This window comes from Lynx rufus, unplaced genomic scaffold (genome assembly GCF_022079265.1).
Source record: "Lynx rufus isolate CCGP_SWC_20201006 ecotype Redwood Valley unplaced genomic scaffold, mLynRuf1.p SCAF_8, whole genome shotgun sequence".
NCBI classification, from domain to species: Eukaryota; Metazoa; Chordata; class Mammalia; order Carnivora; family Felidae; genus Lynx; species Lynx rufus.
In genome coordinates this window covers 64,293,536-64,307,945 of record NW_025814896.1, presented here as the reverse complement: position 1 = coordinate 64,307,945, position 14,410 = coordinate 64,293,536, and the positions used below count along the sequence as shown (strand labels likewise).

Here is a 14,410-nt window from a genome sequence, read left to right as displayed (position 1 = left end):
CCTTACAAAAATGTCTAACCTTCAACTGGAGGCAGTTAACGATTCATCCCAAGGGGAATCTCATTCTGTTGAGACTAGTAAATAAGGCTCTTGTTCCACTACTTGGATGCCTGCAAGGGAACGGCTGGAACAGTCAAAAAATAATTAATGTATTGGCTGGCACCTTTGGACAAAATTGATCACACTTGTCTAAACATCTCCAGACAGTCCATCTCTATTTGCCACAAGGAGCCTGGAGAAAAATCCACTGCCTGATAAACCGACTGGATTATACTCACATTTATGAATTTCTACTTTTTTTCTTTTCTTAATGTTTATTACTTATTTTTGAGATACAGAGAGAAACAGACAGACAGACAGATAGAATGTGAGCAGGGGAGGGGCAGAAAGAGAGGGAGACACAGAATCCAAGGCAGGCTCCAGGCTCTGAGCTGTCAGCACAGAGCGGGACGCGGGACGCGGGGCTCCAATTCTCAAACTGCGAGACCATGACCGGAGCCGAAGTTGGACGCTCAACCGACTGAGCCACCCAGGTGCCCCACCACATTTATGAATTTCCAACTGAAACCCCTTGAAAAACTGTGTAGGAAAAGTGAAGCACAGAGACAGAAACGGGTTTGCCTCAAGTCGGAAGTGGGGTTGTGAGTAAGAGGATGGACTCTGGGTTTGAATCCTGCTCTGGATCAATCCGCCCCAGGTGGGTGACTTCACCTCTTTCACCCTCAGTTTCCTTCTCTGTAAAATGATCCTACAGTCTCCTAAATAAGGCTTGGTCAGAGCATAAATGAGATGATCCAGGTGAGGCACTTGGCACAAAGTAAATGCCCAAAAGTGTGTGGGGGCGGGGTGGGGTGGGGAAAGGTACAGGTGGGGGTGTGTAAATGATCTTTGGTGATGGAAGACAGCGTCCACCCTCCAGCAAAGAAGGTTAAAACTAACCTTCTTTTCCCCACTCCCCTCTCCCCAACCTCAAAGAGACAAGGCTGCACTGACAAGGTGCCTACTTCTGGAACAGATCATCTAAATTCATCTAAATTCTGGGAAACATTAAACATGTGTAGTAAAAACAGCCATAGAAGTAAGGAGTCTACAGGAATATATTTAACAGCAACAACAACAAAATGCAAGACTTGCACAGTGAAAACACAAAACAATGTTGAAGGAAATTAAAGACCTAAACAAGTGGAAAGACATCATGTGTTCCTGGTCCAGAAGACTTAATATTGTTAGAGTGGCAATGCTGCCCCACACTGATGCCCGCATTCAATGCAATCCCTATTCAAATCCCAGGAGCAGGCTGCTTGCAGAAATTGACAAGCTGATCATATGGAAACTCATATGGAAAGAATATGATCCAGTAACTCCACTCTTGGATATTTACCCAAAGAAAACAAAAGTACTAACTCAAAAAGATACATGCACCCCCATGTTTAGTGCAACATTATTTACAATAGCCAAGCTATGGAAGCAGTCCAGGTGTCCATTCACAGATGAATGGGTAAAGAAGATGTGGTTTGTACACACACACACACACACACACACACACACACACACACACACAACGGAATATTACTCAGCCATAAAAAGAATGAGACCTGGCCATTTATATCGGTATGGATGGACCCAGAGGGGATTATGCTAAGTGAAATAAGTCAAACAGAGAAAGACAAATACCATATGATTTCACTTATCTGTGGAATCTAAAGAACAAAACAAAACCAAACAACAGTCTTTTCAATACAGAGAATAAACTGGTGGCTGCCAGAGGGGAGGTCGGTGGAGAGATGGGCACAAGAGATAAAGGGGATTAAGAGGTACAAACATTCAGTTGCAGAACAAGTCATGGAGATGGAAAAGTACAGCGATGGGAATACAGTCAATAATATTCTTGACATTATTGTATGGTGACAGATGGCGACTGCACTTACTGTGGGCAGCACTGAGTAATATACGGAATTGTCAAATCACTATGTTGTACACCTGAAACTAATATAACATCGTATGTCAACTATACTCCAATAAATAATAATAATAATTGATCGCCAAAAGAAAGAAAGGAATACAAGGACTCAAAATAGCCAAACAATCTTGAAAGAGAAGAACAAAATTGTAGGACTCACACGACCCAGTTTTGAAAGTTCCCATAAAGCTAGACTAATCCAGACACTGTGGTATTGGCACAAGAACAGACCTACAGATCAATAGAGAAGAATTGAGTCTAGAAATAAATCCTGACATTTATGGCCAGTTGATTTTCAAAAGGGTTCCAAGACAGTTCAATGGGGAAAGAATAACTTTTTTTTTAAACACATGTTGTGGGAATAACTGGATAGCCACATGCCAAAGAATTAAGTTGGACCCCCTCATGCCATATATAAAAGGTTATTTAAAAAGTGGATCAGATACCTAAAATGTAAGAGCTACAACTATAAAACTAGGAAAAGAAAACATAAAAAAATTTTCATAACCTTGGGTTAGGCAATGGTTTCTAAATGACACTAAAGTACAAACAACAAAAGAAAAAAAAACGGATAAATTGGACAATTTAAAACTTGTGCTTCAAAGGACTCCATCAAGAAAGCAAGAAGACACCCCACAGCATGGGAGAAAATTGCAAATCATGTATCCAGAATACATATAAACTTCTTTTTTAAAGTTTATTTTATTTACTTTGAAAGAGAGAGAAAGAGAGAGAGCGGGGGAAGGGCAGAAAGAGAGAGAGAGAGAATTCCAAGCAGGCTCCTCCCTGTCAGCCAAAATCAAGAGTCAGACACTTAACCAACTGAGCCACCCAGGCGCCCCTATACAAATTTTTTTTACAACCAGGGCATCTGGGTGGCCTAGTCAGTTGAGCATCCGTCTCTGACTCAGGTCATGATCTTGCAGTTTGTGGGTTCAAGCCCCAGGTAGGGCTCTGCTCTGGACAGTGCGGAGCCTGCTTAGGATTCTCTCTCCCTCTCCCTCTCTCTGTCCCTCCCCTGCTCACACTCTTTCAAAATAAATAAACTTCAAAAGAATCTTAAAACCAACAACAGAAAGACAAATAACACAATTTTAAAATGGGCAAAGGATGTGAACAGACATTTCTCCAGCAAAGATATAAAAATAAACTACATAAGCGCATGCGCAGATGCTGAACGTCATTAGCCATCAGGGAAACGTAAATCGGAACCCCAGTGAGATGTCACTACACACCCACTAGGATGATGGTACTCAAGAATACAGACAGTAACAAGTGCTGGCAAGGAAGGATGTGGGGAAATCGGGACCCTCACACATTGCTACCGGGACTAAACATGGTGCAGCTGATTTGGAATAGAGCTGGGCAGTTTCTCAACTTATTAAATGTAGATTATAAATACAGATACATATCATAGACATATAGGTAGATATTGTACGACTTTGTTTATATGAAATGTCTAGAACAAGCGTATCCACGGAGACAAAAAGTAGATTAGCGGTTGCCGGCAATGGGGTGGGGGGGAGGGGTAGGCACGGAGAGTATCTGCTAATAGATATAGGGCTTCTTTAGGGGGTGAAGAAAATGTTGTGAAATCAGTGGTGATAGCTTTACGACTCTGTGAAGAGACTAAAACCACTGAATTATACACTTGAAGGGGTGCATTTTATGTTTATGTGAATTATATCTCCCTAGAGGTAGTACTTAAAAACAAGAGGGGTGCCCAGGGGGGCTCAGTTGGTTAGGCATCCGACTTCAGCTCAGGTCATCATCTCACAGTTTGTGAGTTCAAGCCCCTGCATCGGGCTTACTGCTATCCGCGCAGAGCCCAAGTCAGATCCTCTGTCTCCTTCTCTCTCTGCCTCTCTCTCTCTCTCTCTCTCAAAAGTAAATAAACATAAGAGGAAAGAAAAAAAAAAAAAACAAGAACAAACTTAAGGGTTGTGGGCGCCCTCAGTGGCTCCAGCGTGGCCACCTGCACCCTCACCCTTCAGCTGACAGGGTGTGAGCTATAGAAAGGGACCCACAGCTCTCTGTTCTGTTCGGGTCCCCTCCCCACCTACCGACCTCAGAGCACTCCCCCACTAACCTGAATCCCTGCCCACTACAGCCACAGCAGCAGCAGCAGCAACACCACAGCTGATGTCTGTCGTGTTGGGTATTGGAACCACCACTGTGTGGTGACCGCCGACAGGAAGCCTCCTATGAGGGGCCACGGAGGGATCTTCAGCAGCTCAGCAGGAATCCCTTACAGCAGCCTTCGTGGCCCCACGGGATCCGCCCCTCGTCTCCACTTCTTGGATCTCAGCCCCTAACCCTCCCTCTCGTGTCACTCCTATGCACTGGCAGGCTTGCCAGATAAAACACAGGACACCCCGCTAAGTTTTCATTTCAGATGCGCCACGAGTAATGTTTTAGCAGAAGCGGGTCCCTAATACCATCTTTCTCGTTGTTTATCTGAAATGAAAATTTAGCTGGTGTCCTGCATTTCCATTTGCTCCCTCCGGTCACTGGATGCACCAGCCTCCACGTCATTCCTGAAACACACGAAGCACACTCTCACCTCGAGGTCTCTGCACTGGCTCTTCCTCCCGCCTGGAACCTTCTTCCCCCAAACATCCACGGGGCTCCCTTTCAAACTTCAGGTCTTTGTCCAAACAGGACCTCCACGGAGGGATGGCCCCAAACCAACTTGTGCCTGGCACTCTGACGTCCCTTACCCTCAGGGACCACCCGACACGTTACACGTTTAGTTGGTAACTGTGTGCCCTCCCCTCGGTTTGCAGACAATGCCTTGAGAGCAGGTTTGATTCGCGGCTGCATTTCCAGTGCTTAGAACACGACCTGGATACAGAAGGCCGTGCATGGGTCATGTCCCGCAATGTTCCAGATAGCCCGTGAGACAAATACTGCCTTCGACCGTGTTTCACAGATGAGGGATCAGAGACACGGAAAGCCAAATATCTCACCCAGAAGCCCACGGTAGCAGCAGTGGCGCTGGGTCCAGATGCAGGCTCAGATCTAGAGCCCACACTCTGGCGCACCTCACTCCATCCTCTCATCATCACAGGCAGAGGGGTACCTCAGGGCTAAGTTACCAAGGTATTTCTGCCTCCCTCCCCCGTCCGTTGTGTGAGGAAGGAATGACCAGCATGTCTGAGGGTCTAATATTTGCCTCAGACTCCATAATCCCAGAGTTTAATTGTATTACTTGGTTGTTGTTTTTTTTTTTTAATTTTTTTTAACGTTTATTTATTTTTGAGACAGAGAGAGACAGAGCATGAGCAGGGGAGGGGCAGAGAGAGAGGGAGACACAGAATCGGAAACAGGCTCCAGGCTCTGAGCGGTCAGCACAGAGCCCGACGCGGGGCTCGAACTCACGGACCGCGAGATCGTGACCTGAGCCGAAGTCAACAATTACTGTTCAACACAAAGTGTATCGGGTACCCACTTCTACACCCATGCAATGGAGAAGTCTGTGGGGGTATCCGTACTCACTTTTATTTCCTCTTGAACATCAGGATTGTGGAAATTTAAATCAGGTTGTTCTCTCATAAACTGGTGAAAGTAACATTGGTTTCGTACTTCGTCAAAGTGCCAACTGGAGTTTCCGTACACGCTTAGCTAGCAAACAGAAAATAGCATATCGCCTTCTTAGCATCCATGTAATGGCATTGCCCGAAAAGAAACGATCATTGCCATCCCTGGCCCGGTGCAGGCGGAGTGCGCAAATCCTCGGAATTTTCCTTCTAGGGAGAGCACTGGATAAATTCATTCCTTAAAATGTCACCCACGAATGCCGCACAAATGTAGTTGGGGTGTATTTGTCTAGTAGAAGCTGTTCCTAACAACCGCAATAGCAAACCAATGCTCTCAAATGTAGAATGAGGCCAATTTAAGGAGCGGACATTTTTTTTCTCCGGAACAGGATATTTTTTTTATTCAATAACTACAAATCGGAAACCAGATTGGGGGAGGGAGGACCAGGCTGGGACAAATAGTGGCTACCTCTTCCCTGGCAGAATGGGGAGGAGGTGGCCCCTACACCCTCGATGGTTAATACAGGTCCCCCCACCTCGCTCTGCCACAGCATCCCACTTTCCCTGGGACTGGGGTGGTCGGTAACCCAGCCTGCTCTGCCCGAGGCCCCTTCCCCTAAGAGCATCTTGGAGGAGGGGGATGCGGGCAGAACAGCAGGAAGCAATGAGGACGAACATGTGGTGGTCATGGCAGCGATGATGTGTGTCTAAGAATGGAAACATTGAACAAAAACAACACACTGTCCAGAGGTAGTTTGTGAACAGAGGAAAGATGGAACCAGAACCTTGGGGGGTAGGGAGGAGCGGAAGGGTGGGAGTGAGCAAGGCTAGTTCCTTGTTATTAGTGCCCTGTGTGAGGCATGGGGAAACCAAGGCCTGGGGTGGAAGCGGATGGGGTCGGGCAGTGGCTGCGGCCCACCTGAGGTGGCTGCCACAGGGAACCTGGGCCTCCTGGATAATGGGTGGACTGCATTTCCCCCACTGCAATAGATTCCAGGTGGCGGTGAGGTGGGCTGGAGCCCATTTACAGAGGGTAGGGGGCTCAGACCCCTCCTGCCTTCCCTCTTGTGCCCCAAATGGGACCATCTGACCTTGAGCAAGGACTAGGCAAGGTGGGAAGGAAGAAGACTAGGTGTGAGCCACACCTACTGAGGCACAGGTCGGCTGGGGGCATCTTGGAGCTGAGCGCTCCTCCCCATTGGCCGTATCTGCTGCTGCCGGGGCTATGGAGTGGGGCAGATCAGAATGAGATGGGGCTTGAGCCCCTTTTAAGGCCAGGGGAGCCCTCCCGGGCCCCTTAGTGGGAAGCTCTTAGAGGGAAGAGTGGGGAAGCAGAAGGGACGCCCAAACCAAGAGCCCAGTCAGCAGTGTCCCACCGCTGAGTGTGGGGACGCAGCAGGAGCAGGATGCAGCAAGGTTGGGAAGTCAGCTTTGTCTGGAAGGGCAAGTATGCGCCTGGGGTGAGGGGTCACTGGAAACCAAGACCAAAGGAAACTGCTCCCCACTTGGGCCCACAGCAGCTGGTGGTGAGGGTGCAGGTGGGTGGCAGTGATGCATGGGCCTGGGAGCAGGGGTGGGGGGGGCGATGGGAGTGGAGCTGTCGAGTCCCAGAAAGAACCTAAAGAGCAGACATTTCTAACATATTTTCTTGAACCTTCTATCCAGGCTCTGGACTCCTGTTTGTGAAAAAAATGCAAATGATGGTCAACTGGGGAGAAAGATACATTCCATTGGTCTTGGAGTTTGAACTACTGTATCCTCAGAAAATTAGTAGAATCATCCACTTAAAACTCTTCTTAAAAAAATAACAATAATAAGGGGCGCCTGGGTGGTGCAGTCGGTTAAGCGTCCGACTTCAGCCAGGTCACGATCTCGCGGTCCGGGAGTTTGAGCCCCAAGTCAGGCTCTGGGCTGATGGCTCGGAGCCTGGAGCCTGTTTCCAATTCTGTGTCTCCCTCTCTCTCTGCCCCTCCCCCGTTCATGCTCTGTCTCTCTCTGTCCCAAAAATAAATACACGTTGAAAAAAAAATTAAAAAAAAAAAAACAATAATAAAATAAAATAAAATAATAAAAATCAAAACCCTCTAGCCCTCAGGAATAAAAGAAATCTAGCAGCTTCAAGCACCTGGCACTGATTTCCTCTTTCTAGGAATGCTCACAAATGTGACTCCAAAGCGTGACTCTCCTGGCGGACTTTCCTGCCTCTCTCACTGCTGCTTTTAAGTCAGCTTGGTTCCTTCAATGGGGCGGTTCCTCAGGGCTCTAGCTTGGGCTTTTGTTCATTTCATGCAAAAGAAAACATCTGGACAACATTTACAAACTGGGGGATTTTGCACAAATCCTTTTCTTTTTAACTGGAAGACCCAGTCATGGTGGGTCCAAATTGCCACTAAAACAAGTGGGTGGAGCTAAGTGGCAGCTGCCGCCTTTCAAGGAAACACACCCTCATCGCCGGCCCTGACACAAACCAGGATATTTACAGTGTATGTGACCAAGAAAAGATGGGTATCCAGAATACAAAAAGAACCCCACCAATCAGTTTCAAAGGCACAAACAACCCAAAAGAAAACTGAGGAAAGAAACCATCCATAAACAGGTGTTTCACCAAAATGGAAGCTCAAGTGAATGAAATGTACGAATAAATGTTCAACATCATTAGTAATCAGATAAATCTTCATTCGCAACTAGATAAATGGAAAAGGAAGACCTCAAGGTGATACCAATTTAGGTTCACTTGGTAAAAATTATTAAGTCCGGCAGTACCAGTAAGTTAAGGAGAATATGTATACTTTATACTGCTGGAGGGGATATAAATTGTTACAACCACTTTGACAATCAGTTTGGTATTATCTTGCAGAGGTCAGCATGCAGTCTCGTGCACCCAGAAATTTCACTCCTAGCCATTTGCCTTTCAGAAGCTCTTGTACATGCACCCCAGGACAAAAAGACTAATGAGAATGTTACCATGGCATCGTTAATAATAGTAAAAAAAAAAAATAAAATAAAATAAACCCCTGGAAACAGTCCAATTGCCCATCAGTGGAAGAGTGGATAAGTAAATCATGGAATATTTATACAATGGAATATTACATAACAGTGAAAAAGTATAGGGGCACCTGGTTGGCTCAATCAGTCTTTGGCTCGGGACCACAGTTCGTGAGTTCAAGCCTTGCATGAGGCTTTGCACTGACAGTACAGAGCCTGCTTCCGATCCTCTGTCTCCTCCCTCTCTCTCTGCCCCTCCCCCGCTCATGCACACACTCTCTCTCTCTCTCTCTCTCTCTCTCAGAAATAAATGTTAAAAAAAAAAAAGAAAGAAAATGTATAAACCACAGCTACCGGACTCTACATAGATGAACGTTAAAAACAGCGAAAAAGCTAGTTACAGGAGATTTACATGCACCAGGACATTTATCATAGAGTCCAAAACAGGAGAAACTAAATAATAAATCTTTTAAAAATATGCAGCATATGCAGCACAGGAAAAACACAAAGCAAGGACTTGGAAAACCCCCAAATGTGAGTCAGTGGTCACCCCTAAGAGGAGGCGTGGGGAGGGACAGGGAGGAACCTGCAGGCATTTTCAGCAGCGTTGGTAATGTTCAATTCTTAATTTGGGGATGGGCTCATTGATGTTCACTATATTATTACTTAGATACATATTACCTATATTTTCTAACAGTTTTATTCACGTGTAAATGAACACAATAAACTGCACATATTGTGTGTACGATCTGATCAGTTTCAACATGTGTATATGTGTGTGAACTTCTCACCATGATCAAAATAGTGAATATATCCATCCTTTGGGACCCCCTGACCCCATCTTCCACTCCTCCCCATCTCCTTCCCATCCCTAAACAACTAATCGGCTTCCTGTCACTACAGATGAGTTTCCATTTTCTAGAATTTCAGGTTAAGTGGAATAATATGTACCCTTCTGTCTGGCTTCTTTCACCGGTATAGTTCTTTTGAGATTCATCCATGGTGTTTCCTGTTATCAATAGTTCATTCCTTTTATGGCTGAGTAGTATTCCATTGTATGGTTATGCCACAAGATGTTTTATACACCTATCATATATTACATATATTTTGGTATGTATCAACTATTTTTTAAGTTTATTTATTTTGAGAAAGAGAGAGAGAGAGAGAAGTGCCTGTGGGGGAGGGGCAGAGAGGGATAGAGACAGAATCCCCAGCAGCTTCTGTGCTGTCAGCACGGAGCCCGATGCAGAACTCACTCACAAACTGTATGATCATGACCTGAGACGAAATCAAGAGTCGGACACTTAACCAACTGACCACCCAGGTATCCATGTATCAACTATAAAAAACCAAAAACAAACAAACCCAAAAAGCCAACGATGTTGGCTATAGTGGAGAACAGATGGAAGGATGGAGAAACTGGAGGCTGTTACAGGCCTGTAGGCAAGAGATGATATGGTTGGAAGTATGGGCAGCAATTTTTAAAAGTAGACTGTATGGTGGGACGGTGCCATCATTAGCCCTTTCATTTACCGGCTGTGTGACGGAGGGCAAGGTGTTTAACATTGCTCATCTGCAACACAGGAATTAAAACTCATAGGCTTGCAGGGCAGATTAAATGAAGGAATGAATATAACACACTTAGCACAGAGCCCGGCACATAGTATGCATTTAGTAAATGCTTGTTAATATCGTAATCATTTTAACGAGTGTGCGGGATTGGGGAAAAGAAAAATTAAGGAGCTAAAACTGCCAGGATTGCTGATAACCCGCTCACCAGGCTGCATACTAGTACTATTCACGAAACCTGGGGTACAAGAGGTTGGCGGGGAGAAGATCACACAGTCAGCATTGATACGTGTTGATATTGAGTGCCCTTGGTTCATCTAAAAGTTGATGCCCAGGAGTCAGCCTCTTTAAGTGTTTCTGGAGAAGGTCAGGAAGAGAGGAGGAGGGACTGGAGGGGAGAGATCCAGAGGATCCAGGGTAAACAGTTCTGCAGAAAGCAGGACAGACATGAACCAGAGCAGGTGGGGAGACCAGCCCAGGACAGGGGCAGAGTTGCCAGATAAAATACAAAACATACGATTAAATCTGAATTTCAGATACACAGTGCATCATTTTTAGTGTAAGTATGTCCCATGAAATACCTTATACTCAGAAACTATGCAAATTCAGATTTCACCGGGCTTCCTGGATTTTTACTTATAAGTCTGGTAACCCCAGACAAGACAGACCCGGCCTCTGCCGTAAAAAAAGGTGAGTAGGAAGAGGGTGGGTATAGGAGCAGGCAGGTTTGATGACTTCTGCTCACCCTTCGAAGCAGAGCTTGCCGCTGAGCATGATAAGAGGCAGAGATGGCAAGAAGGGTGTTTGAGGAAGAGAGAGGGCCTGGATGGTAAAATTCCAAGACTGGATGTCTCAGTTCAGGTGAGGACAATGGATGTGTGATGTCTCTGAAGGCACAGACACCAAAGTTCAGGCGAAGAGAAAGTGGACGGTCAGGCTCATTTATGGCTGGGGTTTTACTGGACAGGGGAGTCACACAGTCAGAAAGACATAGGAGTCTGGAGTCTGGAGTCAGAAAGACGGAGTCTGGAGTCAGCAAGACCGTTACTGACCTAATAGGACATGGAGTCCAAGTCTGACGGCATGGGAAGTAAGGGAGGAAGAAGCTAATAACAGAAAGTATAGGCTTTAATGTGCTAAAACACATCAGTTCCACAATGGAATAAAAAGTCCAAATCCAAATGATTACAAGCCTTGAGTAGGTTATTTCTATTTATTTGGGAAATTTTCCCCTCCCCCAAAACTATACCCATTCACTTTTTTCCTTAAAAGGACTTTATAGATAACCAGTTTAATCACTGAAGATCTGCCCATTTTCTCTCTGTAAATCAGACAAGTCGGTACTTACCCAGTTGTTGGGTGGTACGGTTATGCCATTTTCACGAGTACAGTCATGCCAGATGTAATAATCAGTATATTTCCCTGTCCGGGTCCGACTCAGTTGAAACCAAGCATGTTTATCACTGGTGTGGTTTGGTATGAAATCAATTATTAATTTTAAACCTAATGAGTGAAAATATTTCAAATGTTAGGAAGAGATTATATTAGACAAATACAGGTCTGTTAAGGAAAAAAATGCTTTAAGTAAGCAATTGGAGAATGCTTTTCTCAACCCCACCCCCACCCCCCACCCCCACCTACCACTCAGTTTACCTTTATCATGTATGGCTGCAACCAGATTCTCAAAATCTTTCATTGTTCCAAAAATAGGATCGATTTCTCGGAAATCTTCAACACCATGTCGGAAATCTTTAAGGGATGACTTATAAAATGAAGTAATCCAAATAGTTTTTATATTTAAAGTTGTGATGTAGTCCAGTTTCTCTTGAATGCCTGAAGAAAAAAGTCAAGGCCATGAGAAATAAAGTTTGACTTTTTGATCGAAGGATTAAAAACAAAACCAATATGGCTAAAATTGAAATATGTATATTGAAACAGAAATACTCAGAATTCTGCTGAATTTGATGAAATTCAAATAGAAAAGTCTAGTTCTACCAGTAGCATCAAATGGTCTTTTAGCAATAACCTTTGACCTTAAACACAAATGGAAAACGTTAACATCTGTCTGTGCCTTGTTCATAGATTATATTTAAAATCAAGGCTACAGTATTGCTAATTTATCCTACACATGGTTTTTGAACACCTAATCTAAGCCAGGGGCTGGACTAAGTGCCAAGGGACAAAGAAGAGTAACACACGGTCTAAGCTACACTGTCCAGTATGACAGCCATTTGTACACGTGGCCATTGAGCACTTGCAATGTGACTCGTCTATTGAGATGTGCCATAAATGCAAAACACACACTGGATTCTTAAGAATATGATAACGTAGGGGCCCCTTGGTGGCTCAGTCAGTTGACTGTCCAACTATAGCTCAGGTCATGATCTCACAGTTCGTGGGTTCGAGCCCTGCATTGGGCTCTGAGCTGACAGTTCAGAGCCTGGAGCCTGCTCTGGATTCTGTGTCTCCCTCTCTCCCTGCCCTCCCCCACTCATGCTCTCTCTCTCTCTCTCTAACAAAAATAAATAAACATTAAAAAAAAATTTTTTTAAGAATGTAATAATGTAAAGTATCTCAGTAATATTTTATGTTGATGATATGTTGATATGTTGGCTTAAACAAAGTACTTTAAATGAATATTATTAAAATGGATTCTAAATTAAAATTAAATTTTTTTAAAGATTTTATTTTTAAGTAACCTCTACGCCCAACATGGGGCTTGAACTTATAACTCCAAGATCAAGAGTCACATGCTCTATTGCCTGAGCCAGCCAGGTGCCCCTAAAATTAAATTATTATTAAAATGAATTTCTCATCTGTTTCTTTTGTACTTGTTTTAATGTGGCTCCTTAAAGAATTCACAATTATCTACGTGGTTCACGTTCTATACCCTTTGGACAATGCTGAAGCCAATCATTTATACAGAAGAGAATTCTAAAATTTTTTTTTTCAACGTTTATTTATTTTTGGGACAGAGAGAGACAGAGCATGAATGGGGGAGGGGCAGAGAGAGAGGGAGACACAGAATCGGAAACAGGCTCCAGGCTCTGAGCCATCAGCCCAGAGCCCGACACGGGGCTCGAACTCACGGACCGCGAGATCGTGACCTGGCTGAAGTCGGACGCTTAACCGACTGCGCCACCCAGGCGCCCCAATATACAGAAGAGAATTCTAGATTTGGCCGAGAAGAGACACAGGAATGAAACTCCTTGTACTTGGAACCTTGTGGGATAATTAGCAGATAGTGTGTATTTGTGTGTGTGCGGTCCCAGTTCAGAGTCCTAATTGCAGATCAGACTTGAGTGTAGTAACTTCAATCTCCAGTAACTTTGGGTGGGACCCTTATATGGCTTCCTACAATCAGAGCCTGTCACAGGTCCCACAGCAGGCTGGAGGTCATTGAGACCAAAGCACAAAGTCTCCTGACTCCTGGCATTGGGGCTCTTCCCCTATTATAGGATGCTTGTTTTTGTCCCCTTTGTACCTCAGTTCCTCCATATGGGTGTCTGTGAGACCTCACAGACTATTCACCACCAACAAAAGGATTTTGATTTCAATCAGAACAATACAAGACATCTTAAGAATAAGGAAAGGAACAGGATGGTAAAAACAAAGGGGCTGGGCAGATACAAAGTAAACAAGGGATCCCAGGCCCCCACTCCAGGGGACAGAAGGCAATCACCAAAAACAAACTGAAACCTGCAGTGGTTCCTTCAGATAGTAACAAGCAAATCCCCTCAACCTCAAGGACAAATACCTATTGATTAAAGCAAATAACTAGTCCCTCAAGGCAAAGTTACTAGAAAAGGCAAACATAGGAGCTGATGAGACATGGCCCTGTGTATGGGAATTTGGGATGTATCTAGAAGGAGATTACAATGGGAGGGCCAGGAAGTGGGGAGTTTATTTGGGTTTAGGGATTTTAGCTCTATTTTGTCAAAACATCACTTTTGCTAAGCATTTACTATATAAAGGGAGCAGGTGCTAAGGCCACGCAGGGATGAGGGGTGGTGGAAGGGAAGTCACCAGGATAGGTTACAAGGCGGTATCAGAAGGGACTGTAAACAGTCCAAAGTCCCATGAGCTCTGGGGAGGGGAGTAGATGCTCTGACTGAAAGCTTAAATAAAGATTAATATAGGGGCACCTGGGTGGCTCAGTAGGTTGAGCATCTGACTCTTGATTTCAGCTCAACTCACGATCCCAGGGTCTTGGGATCGAGCCCTGCGTTGGGCTCCATGCTGAGTGGAAGAGACAGAATCCTCTCTTCCTCTGCCCCTCTCCCCTGCTTGTTCTCTCACTCTCTAATGAAAAAAAAAAAAAAAGATTAATGCAGAAAGAGTTTCAACTGCACCTTGA

The 14,410-nt window shown here is 44.8% G+C and overlaps 1 protein-coding gene across 1 annotated transcript in view; it reads right to left on the bottom strand.

Annotated features, from left to right (window-relative positions):
* SLC3A1 (solute carrier family 3 member 1) overlaps positions 1-14,410 on the bottom strand; it is a 50,689-nt gene that overhangs the window by 19,735 nt on the left and 16,544 nt on the right. Inside the window, exons 3-5 of the mRNA XM_047068333.1 lie at positions 11,707-11,886; positions 11,402-11,556; positions 5,459-5,584 (exon numbers count right to left, since the gene is read on the bottom strand). Of these exons, the coding sequence (XP_046924289.1) occupies positions 5,459-5,584; positions 11,402-11,556; positions 11,707-11,886 (461 nt within the window). The remainder of the gene's footprint in view (positions 1-5,458; positions 5,585-11,401; positions 11,557-11,706; positions 11,887-14,410) is intronic.